The sequence below is a fragment of the Antennarius striatus genome, chromosome 21 (genome assembly GCF_040054535.1).
Source record: "Antennarius striatus isolate MH-2024 chromosome 21, ASM4005453v1, whole genome shotgun sequence".
Lineage (NCBI taxonomy): Eukaryota > Metazoa > Chordata > Actinopteri > Lophiiformes > Antennariidae > Antennarius > Antennarius striatus.
The window spans coordinates 16,796,479-16,818,128 of NC_090796.1; the positions used below are offsets into that span (position 1 = coordinate 16,796,479).

Consider the following 21,650-nt stretch of genomic DNA (forward strand, 5'->3'; position numbering starts at 1 on the left):
GGGGGAATAGAGAGAGAGAGAGAGGAGGAGGAGGAGGAGGAGGAGGAGGAGGGAGGATGCTATCGGAGCGTCTGACAGCACCATTACACCCCATAGTGTTACTATCAGCACATGGCTTTGTGTGCGTGTCTGCAAACCAGGGAGAGATGGATTACCTGTGTGTGTGTGTGTGTGTGTGTGTGTGTGTGTGTGTGTGTGTGTGTGTGTGTGTGTGTGTGTGTGTGTGTGTGTGTGTGTGTGTGTGTGTGTGTGTGTGTGTGTGTGTGTCACGGAGGAGCAGCAGGAGCAGATTCTGCCCCCCCCCCCTTCCTGCCCCTCCCCCGGATCTGGACTCCGCTGCCCCTCATCAGAGAATTAAGGCTCCGGGATGAAAGCAGCTAAGAGCGGATTAACAGGATGAGCCTGGAGATGTTTTTCATGACGACTTGATGCTGAACTAAAACAAACTAACGCAGCATCTTAACTTTGACCCAGCAGCTTAACCGACCAGGAAATCTCTAGAGAGACTCTGGAACTACTCTTCATCATCTGAACAATCATCAGCACCAAACATTCGTCAGATCGGAGCAGCGAAAACCGTCCGTAGCGTTAAAGTAATGAATGTTTCTGTCGTTAAGTATGGAGCATTTTAAAGAGAGTTCAGTTCAACCATGAAGTCATTCATCATCTCCTCATCCTCAGGACGATGGAGAGTCAGGTGACGCTCCCTAAAAATCATTTCTGAACCATCATTCATCCTGCTGCAGCAGATGGAGACTAGTTAAACACCTAAAGACTAGTTTAAACACCTGAAGTAGAGACTAGTTTAAACACCTGAAGAAGAGACTAGTTCAAACACCTGAAGAGACTAGTTTAAACACCTGAAGAAGAGACTAGTTTAAACACCTGAAGTAGAGACTAGTTTAAACACCTGAAGAAGAGACTAGTTTAAACACCTGAAGAGACTAGTTTAAACACCTGAAGAAGAGACTAGTTTAAACACCTGAAGAGACTAGTTTAAACACCTGAAGAAGAGACTAGTTTAAACACCTGAAGAGACTAGTTTAAACACCTGAAGAGACTAGTTTAAAACACCTGAAGAAGAGACTAGTTTAAACACCTGAAGTAGAGACTAGTTCAAACACCTGAAGAGACTAGTTTAAACACCTGAAGAAGAGACTAGTTTAAACACCTGAAGAGACTAGTTTAAACACCTGAAGAAGAGACTAGTTTAAACACCTGAAGAGACTAGTTTAAACACCTGAAGAAGAGACTAGTTTAAACACCTGAAGAGACTAGTTTAAACACCTGAACAGACTAGTTTAAACACCTGAACAGACTAGTTTAAACACCTGAAGTAGAGACTAAACACCTGTGAGTCATGTGACCTGTTGAATTAAGGAGGGGGAGGAGCCAAAGATTCTCCTACATTTAAACTCCGCCTCCTTCAGGGTCACGTTATTCCACATCATTTATTCCAGCTGTGACACCAGAACATTTTTATTCCTCCGTCTGTTGAAACAGACTCTTCACCAGACGTTTCCATACATCAAGTGAAACTTTATGCAAATGAGGAGTCCAGCGAACAAAACTAAACACAGCCGTGGAGGCGATCTTGAAGAAGTGGAGTGGATTGGGCGCTGCGTGGGCGTTTCCCCGAGCCATAAATGAAATATGTGATCTTTAGGGTAAAAAAAAAACAAACTAAAAAGAAGTTCTGCTGCAGAACTCAGAGAAGCGGGTCAAGGACGCGGTGAGAGATAATCATCTGAGTTTTATGCATGAAGCCTTAAAAACAGCATCAACGCGAGCAGGAAGCGATGAATTCAGCCTCATCGCTGAGAGGAAGACGTTTCCAGTTGGCGGTCACACCTGGCGCAGGTGATGAAGCTGCTGAAGCCCCGCCCCCAGCAGCCAGGAGGCGGAGTTATTCAGCTAATCATCCATCTTTAACCTCCACCGGTGAAGAGGTTCATCCTTTCAACGAGCCCATCGACTCTGCCGGCCATGGCAACCACATGACCTGTGGAACTACATTTCCCACAGTCCTCAGCGGCGTAGGAGTTGTTGGTCTGATTCTGGACCGGGTTTGTTGGGCTTTGGCGGAGGGATACATTCATTCAAATTTAAAAATAGATCTGTGGGATCAAATATTCACCAAAAGGACTCTTCTTGAACGTCAATGGAATCCGCGGCTCTAATCCTGACAGGCCTCTAAGCTCCGCCCCCCGCCGCCGCTCCTCTCTATTAAAGTCGTCCTCCTTTCCCGCCGCCTCCCATTGAGAAATCTAGTTGCCATTCTCAAATCTCAGCTGTTTGCTCTGAATTAACTCTTGTCCGAGCAGATGTGCTCAGAAGCTGTGAGTAAATCCTCCGGGCATGAGGGGCTCAGCGACAGCCGGAGGACGACCGCAATATGGAACGAATAAACAGCACGGAGTACGAAATGGAACCGGGCCCACGTTAGCGACAACACTGACACTGTGAGAAAAAAAAAGAGTCCTGTTTCAAAGCTTCTTCTCCAATGACATGATCCTACACTTGTGGTTCAATGTTAGTGATGAACTATTAACATGAGGGTCCAGCTAGTTAGCCTAGTTAGCATAAAGACTGGAAACAGGAAATAGGAAGTGGAATGCCATCAAAGAAACGGAACCTTTTGGGTTTTGACTCTTGCTTGAGGACATGACTCCCTCCTACCTCCTACCTTTTATGCCCTACTTTTTTTTTTAACCTCTTAACCCCTGACCTCTCAGCTCCCACCTCTCCACAGAGAACAGGTCACTTGAACAGTGACTTGAAGCCACACCTCCAGCCAATGAGCAGCTTTCTCAGCCAATGACGTGTCTCTATCCTAACAGGGGGGGGGGGTGAAACGAGCATCTTCCACATGTCAGACGACTGAAGCCTCAGAGAGGATGATGACGCCTCCTCCGCCCGCCGCCTCCGCCCGCCGCCCGCTGAGGTGGATGGAGCTAAACGGCTTCATGATGTCTCATGAGCCGGAGTCAAATCTCACGCCGAAATGGGACGATGCTAAAAATATATCGGCCCAGTTTGAGAGACCTGCAGGAGAGAGAGAGCACGCAGTGACATCATCAGAGAGAGAAGGAGGCGTGGAGATGTGGGCATCTTCAGCGTTCAGCTGGAACACCAGCAGTGAGTGACAGGAGCTGCAGCATCAAACATTTTGCCCCAGAATTCTCCTTCCACCCCTCTTCCCCCACCCCTGTGAGGACGCCCCCCCCCCCTCGACAGCCATTCATCTCGGGAGACCCCGCCAAGTGGGGGCTGTCCTGGTCAGCAACGCCACCACAATGCAAATTCTACTGTTGTTGATGGCATTACCTGCCCTCTGATTGGCTGCCACAAAAAAGAACAGGACGTTTTTATTCTTTTATGTCCTGTAATAATTTACTCTGAATATATTTCGTCCAGGGAGGCCGCATTCCATTAAAGGAGGGAATCAGGTTTCATCATATCTGCTTGGAACTGTTCGGAACACTAATAAATAATCTGGGATTCGATAAAACGACACAGACACACTGATCAATGACTAGACTGACTGATCAGACATTAAATAATAATCCACACTATCAGCAAACCTGCATACTAAATGAACCTGCTGCCTAAATATGGTCACTCCCCGCTAGATTTACTTACCTGACATTCATCTGACTTCAATCACACTTGTGACCATCAGTGAACATGAGCTGAACAGGTGCAAACAGCTGATCTGCACCACACCACACAGCCGTGTGGGACTACCGCCCCCTGGTGGTCACGGTGGCAGAAGTACAGGCAGGACTTTGTGGACATTGGGGACGTTTTCCATGTGGGAGGAGAAAGGAGTGACCTGTCCGTTTTTTTTTTTTTTACTGTTTCTAAATGTGACCTTAAAAGTGGGTGTGTCCAGATTCATTAGGCCACACCCACCACACTTCCATTGTCTCATTCGGCACAAACACACGTCAAGAAAACCGTGTGCTGCAGCTGAAACCGTCAAGTAAAGTTAGAAATATTGTCCAGAAACTAAATCAGTCAAACAAACATTTTTAATTGTAAATAAAAATTGACATATTGATTGTTTGTGTTCCCAAAGGCACGACTCATCATCTCATTCCTGTGAGGTTTCATTCCATCGGGCGGTCCCAGATCTTTCCCTCCTTAGGAAACGGTTTTCCCCAACAGGAAGTGGACGTTTTCCTTCCTGCGCAGGACTCGTGGCGTTTTGAAGGTGTTGGGAGACGTGTTTGAAAAGGCCATCATGTCTTTACGAAGTTCCCCGAACGTTCCGTTGGCCACCAGCTGCACCCTCATGGGTCCGATGCTGCCTTTGATGCGGAACGACTTGTAGACGGAGGACTCCTGCTGGAGGCAGACGTCCAGCTGGAACCAGGACGAGGACGGAGCGTCAGGACCAAGAAACAACCAGCTGCTGCCGCGTCTCAGGGAGTCTCACCTTGTACCGCTGCTGCTCTGTGAGGTTCCTCACACCCTTCAGCTCGATGAAGACCTGGTAATGAGGGTCCGAGCCGCCGATGGAGTCGCCTACGAAACCAGAAGGAGAACTCATTCAAGCTAGCACGCCTGCAGCTAACGTTAGCACGCCTGCTTCCTTCAAGAAGGGTTGAACCCTCCATGAACAGATCGAGTGCTAGAAATGCGAGAATCTTCTTACCCATGATGCCGCTCTCTGCGCAGCAGTAGTCGACCAGCTGAGCTCCAGGCCACTGAGAAACAGCTTTCTTCAAAGCTACGAGGAACAGCGTCTCAGATACTTTCTCCCCTCGGACGTTCAGCATCTGCCCCCGTCTGACAGGTGGGGGACAAACGTCAGCGTGAAGCATGAGAACAAGAGACGTTTGGAACACACACTCACCTGTACTGAAACTCCACCACGGGACACCGGTTGTGGAATCCGACAACTTTCACGACGTCTCCGATGCGATATCTGCAACGCCAACACACAGTCGTCAGAGAGCTGGAATCGCGCGACGCGATCCCACCTGACATGCAGCTGATTTAATCCTGATGGGATGCAGTCAAGTGAAACAAATCACAGTGACGCAAAGCAATTTAAGGCTAATTTCTCCATTATTCCAGCCGAATCAACAGAATATTAATCAAACTCCCGACTGAGGCGAGGAAGAGAAATACAGGAAACACTTCATTTACTCTTAAACAGACAGAATCATCTGGATTTAAACCCATGACCTGAACAGTCCAGAAGCGTTTGTGATGATTAGCTCGTAGTTCTGCCCTTCCTCCACGTCCTCCATCAGCAGTGTTCGAGGCGCCTCCTCCTCCTCCTCCAGGAGGCTCTCTGGCAGGAACTCACAGAACATGGAACGCGGACACAGCAGGTAGCGTCTGTTTGGCTCCTGAGGCCACAAGTTGACCCCGATCAGACCTGCAGGGGTCCAAACGCTCGGCTGTGATCAGGCAGACACGCTAACACCTTAGCATCGTTAGCTACAAACCTTCAGTCGCCGCGTAGAACGGGGAATAGAACGCCAAGCCCTGGCAGAAGCTCTCCCTCAGCATCTCCCCGTAGATCTGATTGGAGCCGGAGTCCACCGCCAGCACCAGGTGGAGGCGTGGCCACAGCCGCCTGGCGATCCCACGGAACCCGTCGGAGAAACAGGCCCGGAGCTGAGCCGCCCTCTCCGGGTCGGGCTTCACCAGAGCCTCCAGCCTGGACCTCACAGAGGGCTCCAGGGTCAGAGCGCTGCTGACGGACCCTCGTTCAACGTCCTCCACGAGTTCCTGCCAGCGATCCTGAGGAGCAGAGGGCGTTTCTACTTGTTTTTGTTTGCAGGAACGCTAATAGAACGGTTTCACATGCCATCCCAACTTACCTGTAAAGCACTGAAAGCGTAGAAGATGGTGGAGGCGAAGTTGGACTCCAGCGTTCCCACGCTGGGATCCCTGAGAGCGAACAGCAGGTGTAGGTAGAGGGCGTCCTTCTCACTGATGACCTGGAAGAGACGGTTCAGCGCTGGAAAACGGGTTTCAAACGTCACTCAGATCACGTCCATGCTCATCTGGTACCTCGAAGGCAGGCGCCGGGGTGGTGTACAGGTGGAGCATGTGGCGGGAGGAGGCCGGCGTGGAGGAGTTCGGTCCGATGGGAATGCCGGCTTCAGACTGACGGAACGTTGGCGAGTAGAAGAACTTGGTGGTTTTCTGGAGGCTGTCGGTCTCAGGGAACGCTCTCCTCATGGCGTCCAAACACACGGCCACCCCCTGGGGGATAGAAACACATATTAATGCTCCATCATCATCATCATCGTCGTCGTCGTCGTGGTGAGGTCGTGAGGCTTCACCTGCAGGAAGAACTCGGAGTTGGTGGCCTTGGTGCTGAGCAGCATGGCGCTGGGTCCAGAGGTCCCGGAGGTCATGGCCAGGATCAGCGGCTTCTCGGCGATGATCACCTCCTCCTCTCCCGCCGCCACGCGGCCGATCAGCTGACGGTAGTGTTCGTACGTGGTGATGGGATGGCGGGCCCGGAAGTCATCGCTGTCTGGGAAACAAAATGAAAGCAGTTCACTCAAGAAAGACAGAACTTATTTATTTACTTCTTTATAACTTATTTTTATTAATATTCTGTAGATTTTTAAAAAAAAGTCGCTTATTTTTCAGATTAAAAAAAAACCAATGAAATGCTGAAAATTCCCAAAATATCAACGCGGTAGAAAATAAATCAAAGTTCAAATTGTAACTAGAAATAAAAAATACAAATGATGAACGTTCTTAAACAGGAAATGACGTCACTTTAGTGCTCAGTTGACGTGTGATCATCAACAGAAACCTGTTCGAGTCCTGATTTAGATATTTGTTCACGAACTACACGAAGCTAAAGACGTCACATGACGTCACATGTTGTTACCTTTAATTGACCGGAAGTCAAACCGTCTTCCATAAGTCGTGTTTGCATTTTTGTTCAGGCGCCTGAGGAGCGTCTCCTCCTGGACCCTCCTCACGGTCAGAGTGTCCGTTTCCAGCTGGCGCCTCTGCCGCCTGCCCAGCCAGCCCACGGCCTTCCCGGCCGCGTACTGTCCGAGCAGACTGCCCACCGTCCGGCCTTCTCCTCTCACCTTCGACCGCACGTCCCTCCAGACGAGCGCCATCCCGGCCAGGGAGCACGCAACGGCGGCGGCCGCGGCGGCGGGCAGGAGAGGCGGCATCGCTGTGGAGGAGAGCCGGGGGTCACACACAAGGAGATGAATTAGCCAGGAGGGGGCGCTGCAGGCCCACAATGCACCGCCTCATGCAGCTGTGACTCGCTCCCATCAAACTCGGTCTAAACATTTATGTAACTGCAGTTGCCCCTTGGGGACAAATAAAGTTTTTTGAATTGAATTGAAGCGACTTACCTTCACGTAGAACCACAACAGCGTTAACAACCGATAAAACAGCCAAACTCGGCGGCACAGCGGCAGGAACCCAAGAGAAGGCCATATAGAACAAAAATGTGACGTAACGTGTCTGGTTTTAAAACATTTATTATTGATTAAAACGTTTACTAGACTTTACGTCATCAGACTTCAGCTTCAGCGGCCGTCTGAGCTACTTCCGTGTTTGGGCTGCAGGATAGCGCTCTGATTGGTCGATCGACGAGCTGCTTCCGTGTTTTGCTTCTAACCAGTCGCAATGATTTGTCGACTTTCTGATGACGTCATCTTGACAGGTGATCGACGTAAACCAAGAATCATAACTTTGAGAAAGTTGTAAATAATGTAATTTTTTACGACTTTAGAACACATAAAAAACAAGGAACTCAATTAAAGTTTTTATTAAATAATGACATTCATCCTTTATTCTATTAAAGTAGGAGTGCAGCACTGTATATAAACGAAACCTGCCCTTCATCACATCACACTATTGTAGTGGCTGAAATAGTGTTTGCATCTTTATTTAAAAATATTTTCCTGCCCATCATTTATTATAATTAACTATTACATCTCAAATTTCTGCCTGAGCAGCCAACGGTTTTATTATGAAAAGCTAGAACTCTATTCTTTAAAAGTAACATTGCCAATTACTAAATAATTTGATAACTAATTAATCTGTTAAAGGATAATAGTGATGTTAGCTTTTCCCCAGGCTACCATTACTACCTTCTCTAAATTTGAGGAAAATAATGAAACACACAGACCAGAGTTTGACTAGCGATCATTTATTTAAAAACACAATCCAGTAATGCCAATTGTGCTTTGCTCTGAGAAAGCAAGAACAAAACCCCCGTTTTTCAGCAGCTGGTGATTCTTCTCATACTAACAATCTACAGTGTTCTTCAGGGTTGTCACACCAAATAACCCTAACATGCACAGAAACAAAACCAAAGAACAAGAGTGCTTTAAAAAGGCACCTGCTCTCAGGACAGGCTTTATTTTAAACCCTATTGTAACAGAACTGCAGAGGGAAGCAGCCTCAGTAGCAACGAGTCCTCGATCCGGAATGACCTGACGGGGAGGGGTGAGATACATTCAAGAGGTAACAGATTCATCTCCAACACAGACAACAATCCTTCTCTGATAACTGGTAAATACATCTCTCAGTGGGAGTGTGGGCGACCGAGGGCGAATGGAGTCAGACATGCAGTACAGTACATGAAGTGGTTTTAATCTAAAGTAGATCGTGGGCTCAGAAATGCTTTCAGTGTTTCCTGCTCTGACCGGCCCTCAATGGGAAACCTCCACAAGCAGAGCTACAAAAGAGCAGCTTTATAATATTTAATAGAGGAATTTGTTGAAAACATTAATTAGGTAATCTAGGTAATCATTTTTAAATTGACTCTGGTCCCCAAAGGTTCATTTTTTTTCTCTGCGGCAGAAAAAAATTAATAAAAAATTATAGAAAAAAAAATCTAAAGTTGAATTAATTTACCAACATTAGCTGCTGCTCTGTCTGGAGCTGTGCCAACATTAACAGAGTTGATTTCATTACATTTCATTATGGTAGAAACTACAGTAAGGACTAGACAATCACTAACTTTATTGCTCCTATAGATGAAGAACAGATTTCTAGTATTCACATCATCATTCTGACATCCAGCATCTCATCTAACAGCGCCAACAATCCAAAACTTGCTCTTAACTTTCCAAAACATCCAATTTCTTCATCTTTAATTGGTCTGTGTGAACACACACACACACAAACACACACAACAAGACTGATTCTGATATATACGTTCACAGTTAATGCAGGGTTTGGATTACATGCACAAATCCACTTAAATATGGAGTCCTGGTATTTTACAGAAAATGAAGTACCTGTAAGCAGTGTTGCTGCTAATGCTTTAGCTTCACTGCTATGAAGCTGCGCGAGCAGGTGTGAGCTAATGTCAGTGATTTGTGTGTGGCGTGTCGATGACATCACACCTGATCTGCCCGCTTCTGCTTCAGCCGCTGAGCGCGGCAGCGGAGTGGAATCATGTGTGGACCTGAAAGACATGATGGCTGGTTTTAAGTGTGACGTCACGAACCTGATGAGCAGCGAGCGCACACGCTTGTGTTAAAGGCTTCAGAGCTGACCTCACTTCCTGCAGTATGACCAACCAAAGCCGTCTGTACACGTGTAGCAGTGTTTGTCAGTAGCTGTCAGACACAATTAAACATTCAAAGACTCTTTTAGCTGCTCATTAGCATGTTACAAGGGGAATTTCAGTGTGTCGGCTAAACCTACAGAGAATGCTAAGCTAATGCCATGCAACATAGTGAATCTTATGTCACAGTTATCTTATGCAGCTAGCTAATGGATTACTTGATGAAGTTGGGGGTTCAACATTTTTGAAGCATTAGCATTACGCTATTCTTTTAGATATAAGTAGCGTCTGACCAGGTGTTTCCTCAGGTGAGACGTGTTTCCAGGACAGACTTCATTTTTGTTCTTGCTTTGTCTCAGATGTTAGTTTTCTTAATTTTTGCAGATGAATTTTAAGTTAATGAGAAGCTAACATCAAACGTACCAACGCTTGCGTCCAACCCTCGTCGCTACATGATCTGAACAGAGTGTTTGACATTGTTCTATGTACAGGAAACTGTCTCATATTTTCTACTGCATGATAGCAACACGTACTGCAGAGAATACAGCAGCTTTACCAACATGCAGAAAAAAAATCAACGTAAAAATGTCGCTAACGTTTAGCACTAGTGTCTATGCATATTTTGCTCTTGTCAAAGGCAGCTTGCATCATTTGATCGCTGTAAAAGTGACAAACTATCTTGCTTGATTTTAAAATCATATTAAAAACTTAGGATTACACTGGAAAAGTTCCCGAAGAGACGACGATCCCTTGAGGTACCGCTTCAAAAATCAGCTGCACAGTTCTAAGACAGGGAGTCATCGACTGGACCGACAAGGAAAGACTGGCTTCTCCGTCTCCCGGCTAACGGCTGACGGTTAGCGGCTGTTAAATGAAGGCACTTCCTGGTAAAGCTTTCCACAGAGTAGCACCTGGGATTGTTTAGAAATAACCAGTAGAAGCCCTTGATTGGAAGGAGCCTGGGGTCCGGGGGGGTCACAGCAGGGTGAAGCCTAAGATGTACTGCAGGAGTTTGTTCCGATTGGCCTGAGGTAGGAACGTGCTGCTCAGCTCCAGAGTCGACGTCCGGTTCTCCCTCCTCTGCTTCAGGACCTGCAGAGGATGAACCAAACCAGCTTTAACCCTCCTGACGCGTCCTCTGGAGAACACGACAACACAAAGCAGTCAGACACACGCCTACCCCGAGCTCCATGAACGTCCTCACTGTGTTCTTCACCAAGTAATGAGTTGCACTCTCACCTGAGAAGAAGAAGAGACGAGTTTAAAACACATGAAGAAGAAGGAGACGAGCTGAGGTGTCCGCCTAACGGACGAGGTTTTCTGTCCGCCATCCAAAGATGATGTGTTTATGATGATGATGATTCAGGGGATGTGGCGGCGTTACCGTAGACGGCCACTCCTCTCTCGGTGCGGGTCAGCAGGTATCTGAACAGCTTCTGGGTGTAGTCGGACTCGGGCGTGGGTTGACTCAAGGTGTGGATGAAGATGGCCGCCCCGCTGTAGGCCTCCAGGACGGGACTGAGGAGCCGCTGGAGGAAGACGAAGAACTCCTGGTGCTCTGAGGAAACACTCACCTAGTGAGAAGGAGAAGGCGTTAGCGGTAACGGCGTTAGCGGAGGACGGGGCGACAGTTGGGCGAAACCAGACAGGTTGATCGTCTTCTTCACCTTCAGGTAGCGATCCCTCTGCTCCTCTCCAAAGTCGCTGTCCTCATCCTCTTCATCACTTCTCCAGGAAAGCGGCTCAGGGAACTTTTTGGGCCACGGCTCCTCTGAGGGGGTGGGACTCAGGTCCTCCTGGTCCTCCTGACACACAAACCAGACCCGTCAGTGGTCATCAGAGCCAATGCTACGAGCTAACGCTACGAGCTAACTGACCTCTGCCACGTAGAGAACGCCATACTGGATCAGCCGGGTCACGGCGTCGTGGAACACCTGGTAGAGAGTCTGACAGGGCTGCAGGAGGAAGAGGAGGAGGAGTCATACTTCAACAACAGGAACACATTTCACACACATCAGCTGGGATTCTTAACTGACTGGCTGCAAAATGATACCTGTAGATGTTAATTGTGCGTTTTATCAGTATCCTACTCCTACAGTGTGGGTGTGAACTGATCCCCTGTAGGGGGCAGTACGGCTGTGTTTGGACAATCGACGTCCATCACATGAGAATAAGACAGGAGGAGGCGAGGAGACGATCGCAAAACTCTGGCAGTCGGACAAATTCAGCAGCTCAGACTCTACAGAGAATGTTTCATGATAGCTCGCAGGAAAAGAGTTGTGAGAAAAGATGATGAAGAGGATGAACTGGTGAAGGTTTGATTCTGTGCTTCTAGATTAACTAAAAAAAATCTTTCGATGTTGTCAAATGAAGACGTTAAACATAGTTCAACACAGTGTTTCAGTAAATAAATTCTTTTGCTTCTTTTCAATGTTGCTTTGTTGTTTTATAGAAGTAAACAACTGCTCCGATGTTAAGGCGTCACTAAAGTTAAAATATTAGCGTCTTCGTTCTGCTCGACGAGCATCTTTGCTCAATAAGCTGGTTTTGTCCATTTTTTTGGCGAAGAACGGGTTAGTTGTGTTGAAACCAGTCGATGTTCTACTGCCGATAACTAAAGAAGAGAATCTCGACTTTCTTTTGATAGTTTCAGTGTGTTTATAATCGTAGAACTCAGTATTCCGTGGGCCTTGAAATATCAGTCAAAATCCTCAAAACTCTGGCAGCCGATGAGTTAACTATCCACTAGTGGACTTTGGTGTGTGAATGAGTAACACACACGTTGTTGAATGGACTCACCGGCGCCACCGTCACCTCGTTGATGAGGAAGTAGGAGAGCCCCGCGGCTTTCCGGATGAGGCTCTCCTGACTAAGAGGGAGGCTGTGGAGCCCCCCAGGCTGATGCTCCGCCTCCGACTCCACGGCCGTCTCGCGCTGCAGGGACAGGATGCTGCAGGCTGGAAACAGAAGAAACTCAGGAGCTGGAATAAACGAGGACACGCCTGAGCGAGCGCATGAGAGGACGACGTACCGATGATGGCGTCGGCGATGAAGACGTGGAACAGGCCGTTGCTGTAGAAGTTGAGCTCGAAGAGCGCCGGGACTGTCTGGCTGGGAGCGATGGTGAACTCGCCGTTACGACTGGAGGCGCTGGTCACGTTCACACAGTTGCCCAGCAGGTGGAGGGCGCGCATGACCACGTCCTCAGAGTTCCCCGAAAAGCCCAGGTCGAAGTCCCGGGACAGGATCTCCTCCTTCATGTTGAAGAAGTCTTCCACCAGCTTGGACAGCGCCACGCCCTGGAGGAAGAGCAGACAGTCATCATCACCTCTCACCTCACCCACAGCCGGGGGCGGTCAGCAGGTTGTTCTTGTTGTTACAGCTGTCTGCCTGCAGGGGGCAGCGGTCCACCACAGGAGATGGTGTGACATTTGATGTGAGACAGGAGGACGACTGACCTGTCTGTGTCTGTACAGCAGCAGACAGGCGACGATGTGGGTCGACATGATGGCGGAGGACTTGTTAGCCGCTGCAGGAGAACAGGAAGTGACATCAGACACACAACATTAACAGGATGTCCTCACTGAGACTGACAATCATGACAACAACGTCCCTAAATACTCTTTAAAATCACACGTGTTGAACAGATGCTTCATGGACCAAACGCACCTTTTAATAACAGCTGCACTCAGTTCTGTTGAATTAAGTATTAAATCTTTAATGGGATTCCATCTTTATTTCCCACAAATCCCACAAGACGTTTCTCAGAAAAAGCAGAAAATAGTGAAACTCCACCTGAAAACTCAAACCGTCTTCTTCCCTTCATCAATGACAAATAAAATGCTGACAGCTCACCTTTCAAAAATAAAAATGTTCAAAACAAAATTTAATTTTTGTGACAAATATTAACTTGGGGCAGCAGTAGCAGAGCATGAACTTGCAGAGGAGGGGTGATAGGTAGCTCTAACCTCTCATCTGTAAGAGTGTGTGTGTGTGTGTGTGTGTGTGTGTGTGTGTGTGTGTGTGTGTGTGTGTGTGACGGGCCTGCACAAGAACTGATACGAGAGTGGACAAATAATTTCCCCTACAGGGGTTAATAAAGTTGATTTATTTTTTTCAGCCAAGTTTAAAAATGTTGGAACGTCCCTTTAAAGTTAAACCTTAATCAAATAAAAATGTGTTGTTATATCTGCTCTTGCTAAAAGATAAACACGATAGAAATACTGCAATTACTAATTATTATTTTAAATAACTACCATGTACTGTCGTATATGTTTGTACTCTGATGAGTACAAAGAGTTGATGACAATATAATAAAAGGTTGAAAAGGTCAAGAGGAGATGATTACTGTATTCTGGTCGTGTGTGTGTGTGTGTGTGTGTGTGTGTGTGTGTGTGTGGGGTTACTATCGTTCATCTGGAGTTCAGGTTCAGAGGTGTTAAACATTCGTGAGCACGCGTGCTGCATTCCTCCCCTCCTCCGTCTCTCTATCCTCCCCTCCTCCCTATTGGCTGAAAACAACATGCCATCCAGCTGGAGGCCTCCCGATTGGCTGCTGATGAAAAGCGTTTGGGACTAGCGGAGGAGAATAAGCCGAGTGAACAGGGGAGAGCTGGTTTGTTACCCCGGGGTAGAAAGCCCAGGGTGATGTGATGCTGGGTTTGGGTTTCAAGGGGGAGGGGGGTTGGATGAGGGATCAGATGTCAGGAGGCGAGCTTCAGCTTCAGACGCTCCTTCATGACCAGGATGTAAAGCAGAAACACGGAAACCAAACGCTCATGTATGACGGAGACTTTAAATAGAACAGAACATTTACACGCGTGTGACCTCTGTCTCGTACCGCACTGCAGTCTATAAAAAGAAACGTGATAACGTGCCAGGATATTACATATATATATATAAATATATAAATGCTGCAGCAGATCCGGGGGGGTCTTACTGAAGAGGACGTGCTTTGCCAGGTTGTTAATGAGTTGTCGTCTCAGGATGTCGTCGGGCAGTTCTCTGTTCAGCTGATCCTCCCCCTGCTGCCCCTCAAACAGCCGGGCGTCAGGTCTGCAACACAAACCACCAGCTAGCAGGGTTAGCAAGCTAACATTAGCATGAGCACAAGTAAAACACCTGGTAAGATAGTGTAGCTAACGTTAACACGTCTCACTTTATAACAAACTTTCATTTGTAACTGTCTGGTTTTTATTTTTCGGCTCTGCTGGCTTCAGCTCTGAACCCGTGACTCAGTGTGTGTGTGTGTGTGTGTGTGTGTGTGTGAGATCACACACTGGACGCTCTGGATCGGTTCTCTGATGAAGGAACCGCGTGACCCCGCCGATGCTAACTGGCGTGCTGTGATAAATGGTCACATGACTGATCCGGCTGTGAAGCAGCAGGAGAGACGTCCAGTTTGTGACACGAGGGGGTTGATGTTACAGGTGGTCAGTGGTCACGGGAGGACAGTGTGTGTGTGTGTGTGTGTGTGTGTGTGTGTGTGTGTGTGTGTGTCCGTACTGTGCAGAGATGATGGTGGGCATCAGGGTGTGCTCCAGGGACACTGGCGGCGGGACATGGCGGCTCCTCTGGGTGTCCAGGTACTCCTACGTTTGACATGAATATACTTAACTCTTAAACATACCATAATATGTGTGGTCATGTGACCCGGTAACAGCTGAAGGGAGGCTCCACCTTCAGGGAGAAGGGCTGGTTGAAGTCGACGCGGACGCAGCCGTAGTTCTTCCTCAGCATCCGGAACACGCCGCAGGCGATCCCCCACAGGCTCTCGTTCTTCTTGGGTTTGCCCTGGAGGCGGTCCGGACGTTACCGGGGCGTCCGTTACCATAGCAACAACAACTTCAACATCACCAGGAACACTCACCAGCTGCTCGCTGTTGTAGTTGCCCTCGATGATGCGATCGTAGGAGATGCCGACCGGCACCACCAGCACGTCGGGGACGGAGCGGGTCCACAGCGCGTCCACCACGATGGACAGCATGCCGGCGCGCGCCGTGGACGGCTTCCCGCTGCGGGACCGCGTCCCCTCCAGGTACACCTCCAGGAACTGCTGCTGCACCAGCAGCTCCTCCGTGTACTGCAGACGGGACACGGAATGAGGCGTGTTAAACACCAGGAACGCTGCTTCACGCCTCGGACCGATGTGTCTGCCTGTTGCTATGGCAACCAACGGGCAGGATGTATGCAGACGCTTCTTCTGAGTCTCTAGTGCCCGTTTCAATCATTCAGACCAGTTTGGGAGACATTAACACAAAAATTAAACAAACCAAAGTCAACAGTGTGTCTGCTGTGCGTATTTAGTTACTTGGTTACTAACCCACTAAAGACTAACTCGCAGGACTTACTGCGTGCAGCAGCGACCGGTACAGAACATCTCTCCTCCCCTCCTCCGGCTCCTCCATCCTCCTCCGGATGAAGAATCCTCCAAGTTTACGGATGAGGGTGCTGCAAGGAGACAGATCTGTCAGTTGTTAACAGACCCGTCTGTTCACTGACTGAAGCGCGTTGGGATGAAGCGCGTTGGGCTGAAGCGCGTTGGGCTGAAGCCATTGGGCTGAAGCGCGTTGAGCTGAAGGGTGTTGGGATGACGCGCGTTGGGATGAAGCGCGTTGGGCTGAAGCGCGTTGGGCTGAAGCGCGTTGGGATGAAGCGCGTTGGGATGAAGCGCGTTGGGATGAAGCGCGTTGGGATGAAGCGCGTTGGGATGAAGCGCGTTGGGATGAAGCGCGTTGGGATGAAGCGCGTTGGGATGAAGCGCGTTGGGATGAAGCCATTGGGCTGAAGCGTGTTGGGATGAAGCGTGTTGGGCTGAAGCGCGTTGGGCTGAAGCGTGTTGGGATGAAGCGTGTTGGGATGAAGCGCGTTCGGATGAAGCGTGTTTGGCTGAAGCACGTTGAGCTGAAGCGTGTTGGGCTGAAGCGCGTTGGGCTGAAGCGTGTTGGGAAGAAGCGTGTTTATAATGTGTTTCTAGTCTATTTCCTTCCTGCTAGACTACAGACAGACGGCGGTGTGACATGGCTCCGCCTCCAGACTCGGCCACGCCTACCTGAGGATGGGGAGGCTGAGGTTGTTGCCGGCGGCGATGTGCGGCGCCTTGATGTTGTGGCAGAACAGGATCAGGGTGATGAGCAGGTAGTCGATGTGGGACTTGTGAACCGGGAGGAAGACCATGGGCACGTTCTGCTGCACAAACGAGACACAGGTGCAGCTCAATGAGACAGGGGGACGTGTCCAGGGGGCGTGTCCAGCCTGTAACTCACCTCCGTGGCCGCTCTCTTCACCATCTCCATCTGACCTTTGTGGATCTGGATGCTCCAGAAGAAGCCGTTGAAGAGCCGGAGGAGGACCCACCCCGTCAGCCTGGGGACAAACAGGTTAACGCACTGACCCCAGACCAGCAGGGGGCGCTGTGACCCAGGTGAGGAACACGCCGCTGTACCTGATGAAGGCTGGAGAAACACTGGCCACCATCTGCTGGAGGAAGACCCTGGCCTTCTGCTTCACCTTACCGACCGCCTTCTGCCCCCGGGCGGGGTCCACCTCCGACGCCACCGTCAGGATGGCCCCCTCCACCCTGTTACGACGAAGGCACCCGGTCACGCCCACCGGTCGACGCCCCCTCAGCAGCGTTCCGTTATGTGTGCTCACCTGCTGCTGCTGAGGACGTTGTCCAACACGTTCCTGGTGAACATGTCCTTGTTGACGTCTCTCTCCAGGACAAACAACACGTAGCTCAGCCTGCGAGCTAGCCATCCCCTCTGTCTGCATGAACACACACACACACACACACACACACACACACGGACACACACACACACACACACACACACACCCACACGTTTAGAGATCACAAAAGATTTATTTCTATCTGGTTCTAACTGGAAGCAGCTGTTCAGTGTTTTTTTTTTTTTACTCTGACCTGATGAACTAGCTTTATGCTAATGAGCTTTATGCTAATGAGCTGCTCCGATGCAGAAAACAAACACATTAAAGTTGTTTTCTACAAACACACACATCTGATCTGGGCCGGTGTCCGCTGACAGACGCTCTCAATTATTCATCGTCTGTCTCCAGAACGTTTCACAGCAGCTCCTCCTCACATAAAGCCTTTTATTACTGGGGGGTGAGGGGGGGGGTCTGGAGTTTAACTACATCTAGCAGCAGCTTTACTCACATTTAGAAATTTTTCAAAACAAACAAGTTCAGACTTTAAGAACACAGACGAGTTAACTCCTTCTAACTTCAACGTGGTTGGGTTAGTACCCTGAGGAATAAACGAAGAAACTCAATTCAGTGGATTCTGTATTGATTGTATTGGACGTTATCAATAAGTTTGATCTAGGTGTCCTCAGCAGCTTTAATCGGATGTGAGTGAAGCAGAAAGAGTTTAAATCAGAGCCTTTAATGAGATCAGTTCAGAGATCAACAGCAGCCTTCAGCTGACAGGACAAACAGTCTTCAGCAGTGACTCGTCCACGGAAGTCTGTTTACACGTCTGTGTTTACATGTGTTTACATGTCTGTTTACATGTCTGTTTACATGTCTGTTTACATGTCTCTTTACATGTGTTTACATACTGTCTTATTTCAACTTCACTGCTTTATTTTAAGCGACATGAAAATCCCTCTGAGGACCAGCTTCATCTGAATGCGCCTGACTTTTCCTCTAGTTTTTCCATAATCTGAGGTATGACCAGGTGCACCCTAGAGGTTCTCTAATCCCAGACGGACAGGGGTAATCTGCGTACCTGGTGTGGGTCTCGTTGATGTAGATGACGTTGCGCAGCCCCAGAGAAGGAATGCTGGGATTGAACAGCCGCTCCTGGACGAGGAAGACAAAGAAGTGACGGTTTGTTAACTCTGCGTGCTTCCTGGGTTCATTCGCTCATTTAAGGCTCCGCCCACTGGAGCAGCAAATGTCTGACCTCATCAAAGGGGTCAGAGGTCAGAGGTTGGCTCTGACAGTACCTACCCAGCTCTGTGGCGTGCAGGAGTGGCAGCACCGGCCCACAAAGGGCCTCTTCCTGTTCAGCAGGCCCTCCTTCCAGGTGCTGGTGACGCAGCGCAGGACGGAGGGGCTGGTGCTGCGGTCCTGCAGACACACACACACACACACATCGGTCAAGGTAACGGGATAAAAGACGTCTAACAGACGTTGCATGATGAAGACGTGCTGCGTACCGAGTCGTCGTTGGGGTGTTTCCAGCGGTTACACCACTGCTCGCCGTTGTTCACCTGCAGCAACAGGCCGTCAGACGCCTCCATGTCGCCGCCGTCCGTCACACACCAGATCACACGGCTAGCTGGAACGCTGTTGACGCACAAGAACGTGTCAGCGATCAATTGATCAGCCAATCAGAACTGAATCCATCACCAAAAGACACATTAAACCTGGATTAACATCAACTCCAAATAATTAACTTTGAATATTTCAGAATAACAGCTGGAAGAATTATCAAGCTAAAAATTCAAAAGAGTAGAATTTATTTATCATATTCATTTATCAATATTTTATTTTACAGGCGGTGTTCAGGAAACTATTCTTGTGGATTAGATGGTTTTAACTGTGAGCTAACAGAACCGCTAACACGCCTAGCGTGGACCAGCCCCGCCCACATGACGCCTCACCAGAGACCTGTTCCTTCCAGTTGGTCCAGATTCTCAGAGAGTGACTGTCAGAGTCGGGCCAACAGCCACACCCACCCCCAGGCTCCGCCCCCTACTGGACGGACACACCCCTGGCAAAAACTGAACTGTATTCAAGTTTAACGACCAAACCTCTCCTGAGGGATTTGCACGCACCATTATGTTGCATAAACCGTCACACTTAGCATGCGTGTTCAAGTCACGTGACCATCGTCACGCGTGACGGGTTTGTTCGGTCAGCCTCTAATCAGGTGTGCAGCGTCTGGGCCCCAAATTCCTGCAGCAACAGTCAAAACGGTGGCAGGGCCCCGCCCTGAATGAGGCAGAGGGCCCCGCTGGGACCCGCGGGGCTTTGTCCCATCAGCCACTGCTGCAGCCCCATTCAGCGACAGACCATAATAACATATCAGCTAACATCACCAGAGAGGATGCTCTAGTTTACATGTCCAATCAGCAGAGATCAATTCCTCCACTAATCACTCAGAGTTCCTCCTCGCAAAAACAACATCTTAAGAAAATGTATTATAAATTAAATTTTTAATTTGTGAAACTATTTTTCTAAAAGAAAATATATTCAATACAGCCAATATATTAAATTGTTAAATTAAATATTCTTACAGCTATATTTTTTGTTGAATAAATTAATGAAAATGGGAAAATACCCCCCCTCCATCACATGACAGACCTGAAAACAGCAGATAAGTTTGAGAAATCAACAAATAAACAAACAGGTGGCGACACAAATTCCTCTGCAGATGAACAAATAAATAAAGTGATTGATTAGTTTTTCACGAAGCTGTTCAATCAGTTTTTGAACAAATATTTCAGAAACAAAGGTGAAGTTAAAGAGGAACGGGCTCTGGTGACGGCTGCGATGAGGGGTTTCAGCGGGGTCAACGACCTGGAGAAGCAAACCTGATGAGTTGATGCCAATGGGGGGGGGGGGTCACAGTCATGTGATCAGATCCACTGGCCTTTCATCCTTCAAAACATCTCTGTGTGAGCATGAAGACAAACACCACCAGGAACTGTCAACGGCCACTCACACACCAGAGAGGTGTGTGTGAGCGGCATCGTGTGTGTGTGTGTGTGTGTGTGTGTGTGTGTGTGTGTGTGTGTGTGTGTGTGTGTTCAGGACCAGCAGGGAAGCTGGAACGTGGCCTGAGCAGCTCGCTCACAGGAGTCTGGACGGGGCTGTGATCTCATTAGCAGGAGGTTAACTGACTGACGACCATCTGGGTTTGAACGTTTTCTGCTCCGAGACGAACGAAAAGATTCCGTTTATCTCAAAGGGTCAAACTGAAAACCCCTCAATAAAAGCATATTTTTAAAATTTTCCACATTCGGTATTCAATAAAAGTCGTTTAATACAACAGATATTGAAGAGTTTTTACTGACTGGAGTCTCTCAATGATACAACCTCCTGAATATCACCATCATCACCATCACCATCATCATCATCATCCCCAAACATGATGCATTCAGGATAATATCAGTTAATGATTGGTTATCAACAGCTGATCAGATAAATAGACGCGTTATTAATCCCGAAGGAAGGGCAGCTGATCAATAGATTTTTACCAATAGGAAGAGGCTGGACGAGCAGTTTCGCTTCATTCGTTGATGTCATCACGTGTGTGTGTGTGTGTGTGTGTGTGTGTGTGTGTGTGTGTGTGTGTGTGTGTGTGTGTGTGTGTAGGAGGGGGTTAATCTGTCTGCTGTAAACGGGTCAGCGTGTGGGGGGGGGTCCTCTGGTGACAGATGGGGGGGTAGGCGATCAGACAACAATGCCCCCCCAGCATCACGTCCCCCGGTCACCAAACCGGTCAAATCGTGTCGGTTTGTCCGTGACGTCATTTTTGACGTTGAACCGGCGTCCGGTGGGCTCGCGACACGCGTGCGAGCGGCTAACGTGAAACAAGCTAGCGGGGACACAGCGGGGACAGGTGACCCCCCCACCCCCCCACCCCCAGGGAGCCCACCCTGGAGCCGGGGTGAGGTCAGCCGGTGTCCGGCCCCCACCATCCACCGCGGTGCGGCCGCCGCTACTCGCTCCCGGCTGCACGTCCCTGACCATCAGCGCTGAAGCTAACGCTAGCTGGTTAGCCGGGCTCGCGACAGGAGGAAATGACCTACCTGGACCGGTGAGGTGCTCATAGCTCAGGAACCGGGTTGTAGACGAAGCTGCGGTCGCCCGGGGGGGGGGCTCCTTATATCCTCCCGTCCGGAGGCTCCGCGCTGCTCCGGGGGCTGGACGGTCTGACGGGGAGCTGACGGCAGGAGGAGGGCTCGAGCTGCGGTGCAGCAGGGGGTGGTCCCTGCAGCCGCCACCAGGTGGCAGCACCGACCCGGCATGTCCGAAGGACCGACAGGACTCTGTCACACAGTACAACTCGGTTTCTCAAATCAATAGATGAGTGTTTGGGAGTTTGGACTTTCAAAATAATCACTTGGATTCTTAACATACTGAT

The 21,650-nt window shown here is 49.0% G+C and overlaps 2 protein-coding genes across 4 annotated transcripts; both read right to left on the minus strand.

Annotated features, from left to right (window-relative positions):
- Nucleotides 1–4,036: 4,036 nt before the first annotated feature.
- Nucleotides 4,037–7,567, minus strand: ghdc (GH3 domain containing). 2 transcript variants are annotated; one of them, XM_068305029.1, is made up of 11 exons: nt 7,359–7,567; nt 6,872–7,171; nt 6,309–6,505; nt 6,034–6,228; nt 5,841–5,960; nt 5,463–5,760; nt 5,197–5,392; nt 4,862–4,933; nt 4,661–4,794; nt 4,442–4,530; nt 4,037–4,368 (listed from the first exon to the last, which is right to left on the minus strand). In XM_068305029.1, the coding sequence occupies exons 1-11, from the start codon at nt 7,441–7,443 to the stop codon at nt 4,147–4,149; spliced, it is 1,908 nt and encodes a 635-aa protein (XP_068161130.1). In that variant the 5' UTR covers nt 7,444–7,567; the 3' UTR covers nt 4,037–4,146. The 2 variants fall into 2 exon arrangements, with proteins under 2 accessions (XP_068161130.1, XP_068161131.1); XM_068305030.1 differs by having other exon boundaries at nt 7,080–7,171; nt 7,359–7,383.
- A 370-nt stretch (nt 7,568–7,937) lies between these two features.
- Nucleotides 7,938–21,621, minus strand: gpam (glycerol-3-phosphate acyltransferase, mitochondrial). 2 transcript variants are annotated; one of them, XM_068305028.1, is made up of 21 exons: nt 21,316–21,621; nt 18,715–18,844; nt 18,506–18,625; nt 18,282–18,355; nt 17,183–17,296; nt 16,974–17,108; nt 16,795–16,894; nt 16,581–16,714; nt 15,880–15,979; nt 15,399–15,611; nt 15,209–15,322; nt 15,035–15,120; nt 14,469–14,584; nt 12,988–13,058; nt 12,561–12,828; nt 12,329–12,486; nt 11,407–11,484; nt 11,197–11,334; nt 10,914–11,103; nt 10,710–10,768; nt 7,938–10,621 (listed from the first exon to the last, which is right to left on the minus strand). In XM_068305028.1, exons 2-21 carry the CDS (start codon nt 18,796–18,798, stop codon nt 10,505–10,507), a joined length of 2,469 nt encoding a protein of 822 aa, XP_068161129.1. In that variant the 5' UTR covers nt 18,799–18,844; nt 21,316–21,621; the 3' UTR covers nt 7,938–10,504. The 2 variants fall into 2 exon arrangements, with proteins under 2 accessions (XP_068161129.1, XP_068161128.1); XM_068305027.1 differs by having other exon boundaries at nt 7,939–10,621; nt 16,581–16,717; nt 21,316–21,620.
- Nucleotides 21,622–21,650: the final 29 nt, after the last annotated feature.

Coding starts and splice junctions, on each gene's coding strand:
- ghdc (XM_068305029.1), bottom strand. CDS start 7,443: ATGGCCTTCTCTTGGGTTCCTGCCGCTGTGCCGCCGAGTTTGGCTGTT. Junction 6,506..6,871: donor TGACTTCCGGTCAATTAAAG/GTAACAACATGT, acceptor TTTGTTTCCCAG/ACAGCGATGACTTCCGGGCC. Junction 6,229..6,308: donor ACTCCGAGTTCTTCCTGCAG/GTGAAGCCTCAC, acceptor TCTATCCCCCAG/GGGGTGGCCGTGTGTTTGGA.
- gpam (XM_068305027.1), bottom strand. CDS start 18,798: ATGGAGGCGTCTGACGGCCTGTTGCTGCAGGTGAACAACGGCGAGCAG. Junction 12,829..12,987: donor TGCTGTACAGACACAGACAG/GTCAGTCGTCCT, acceptor CTCTTCCTCCAG/GGCGTGGCGCTGTCCAAGCT. Junction 11,104..11,196: donor AGAGGGATCGCTACCTGAAG/GTGAAGAAGACG, acceptor CCTTCTCACTAG/GTGAGTGTTTCCTCAGAGCA.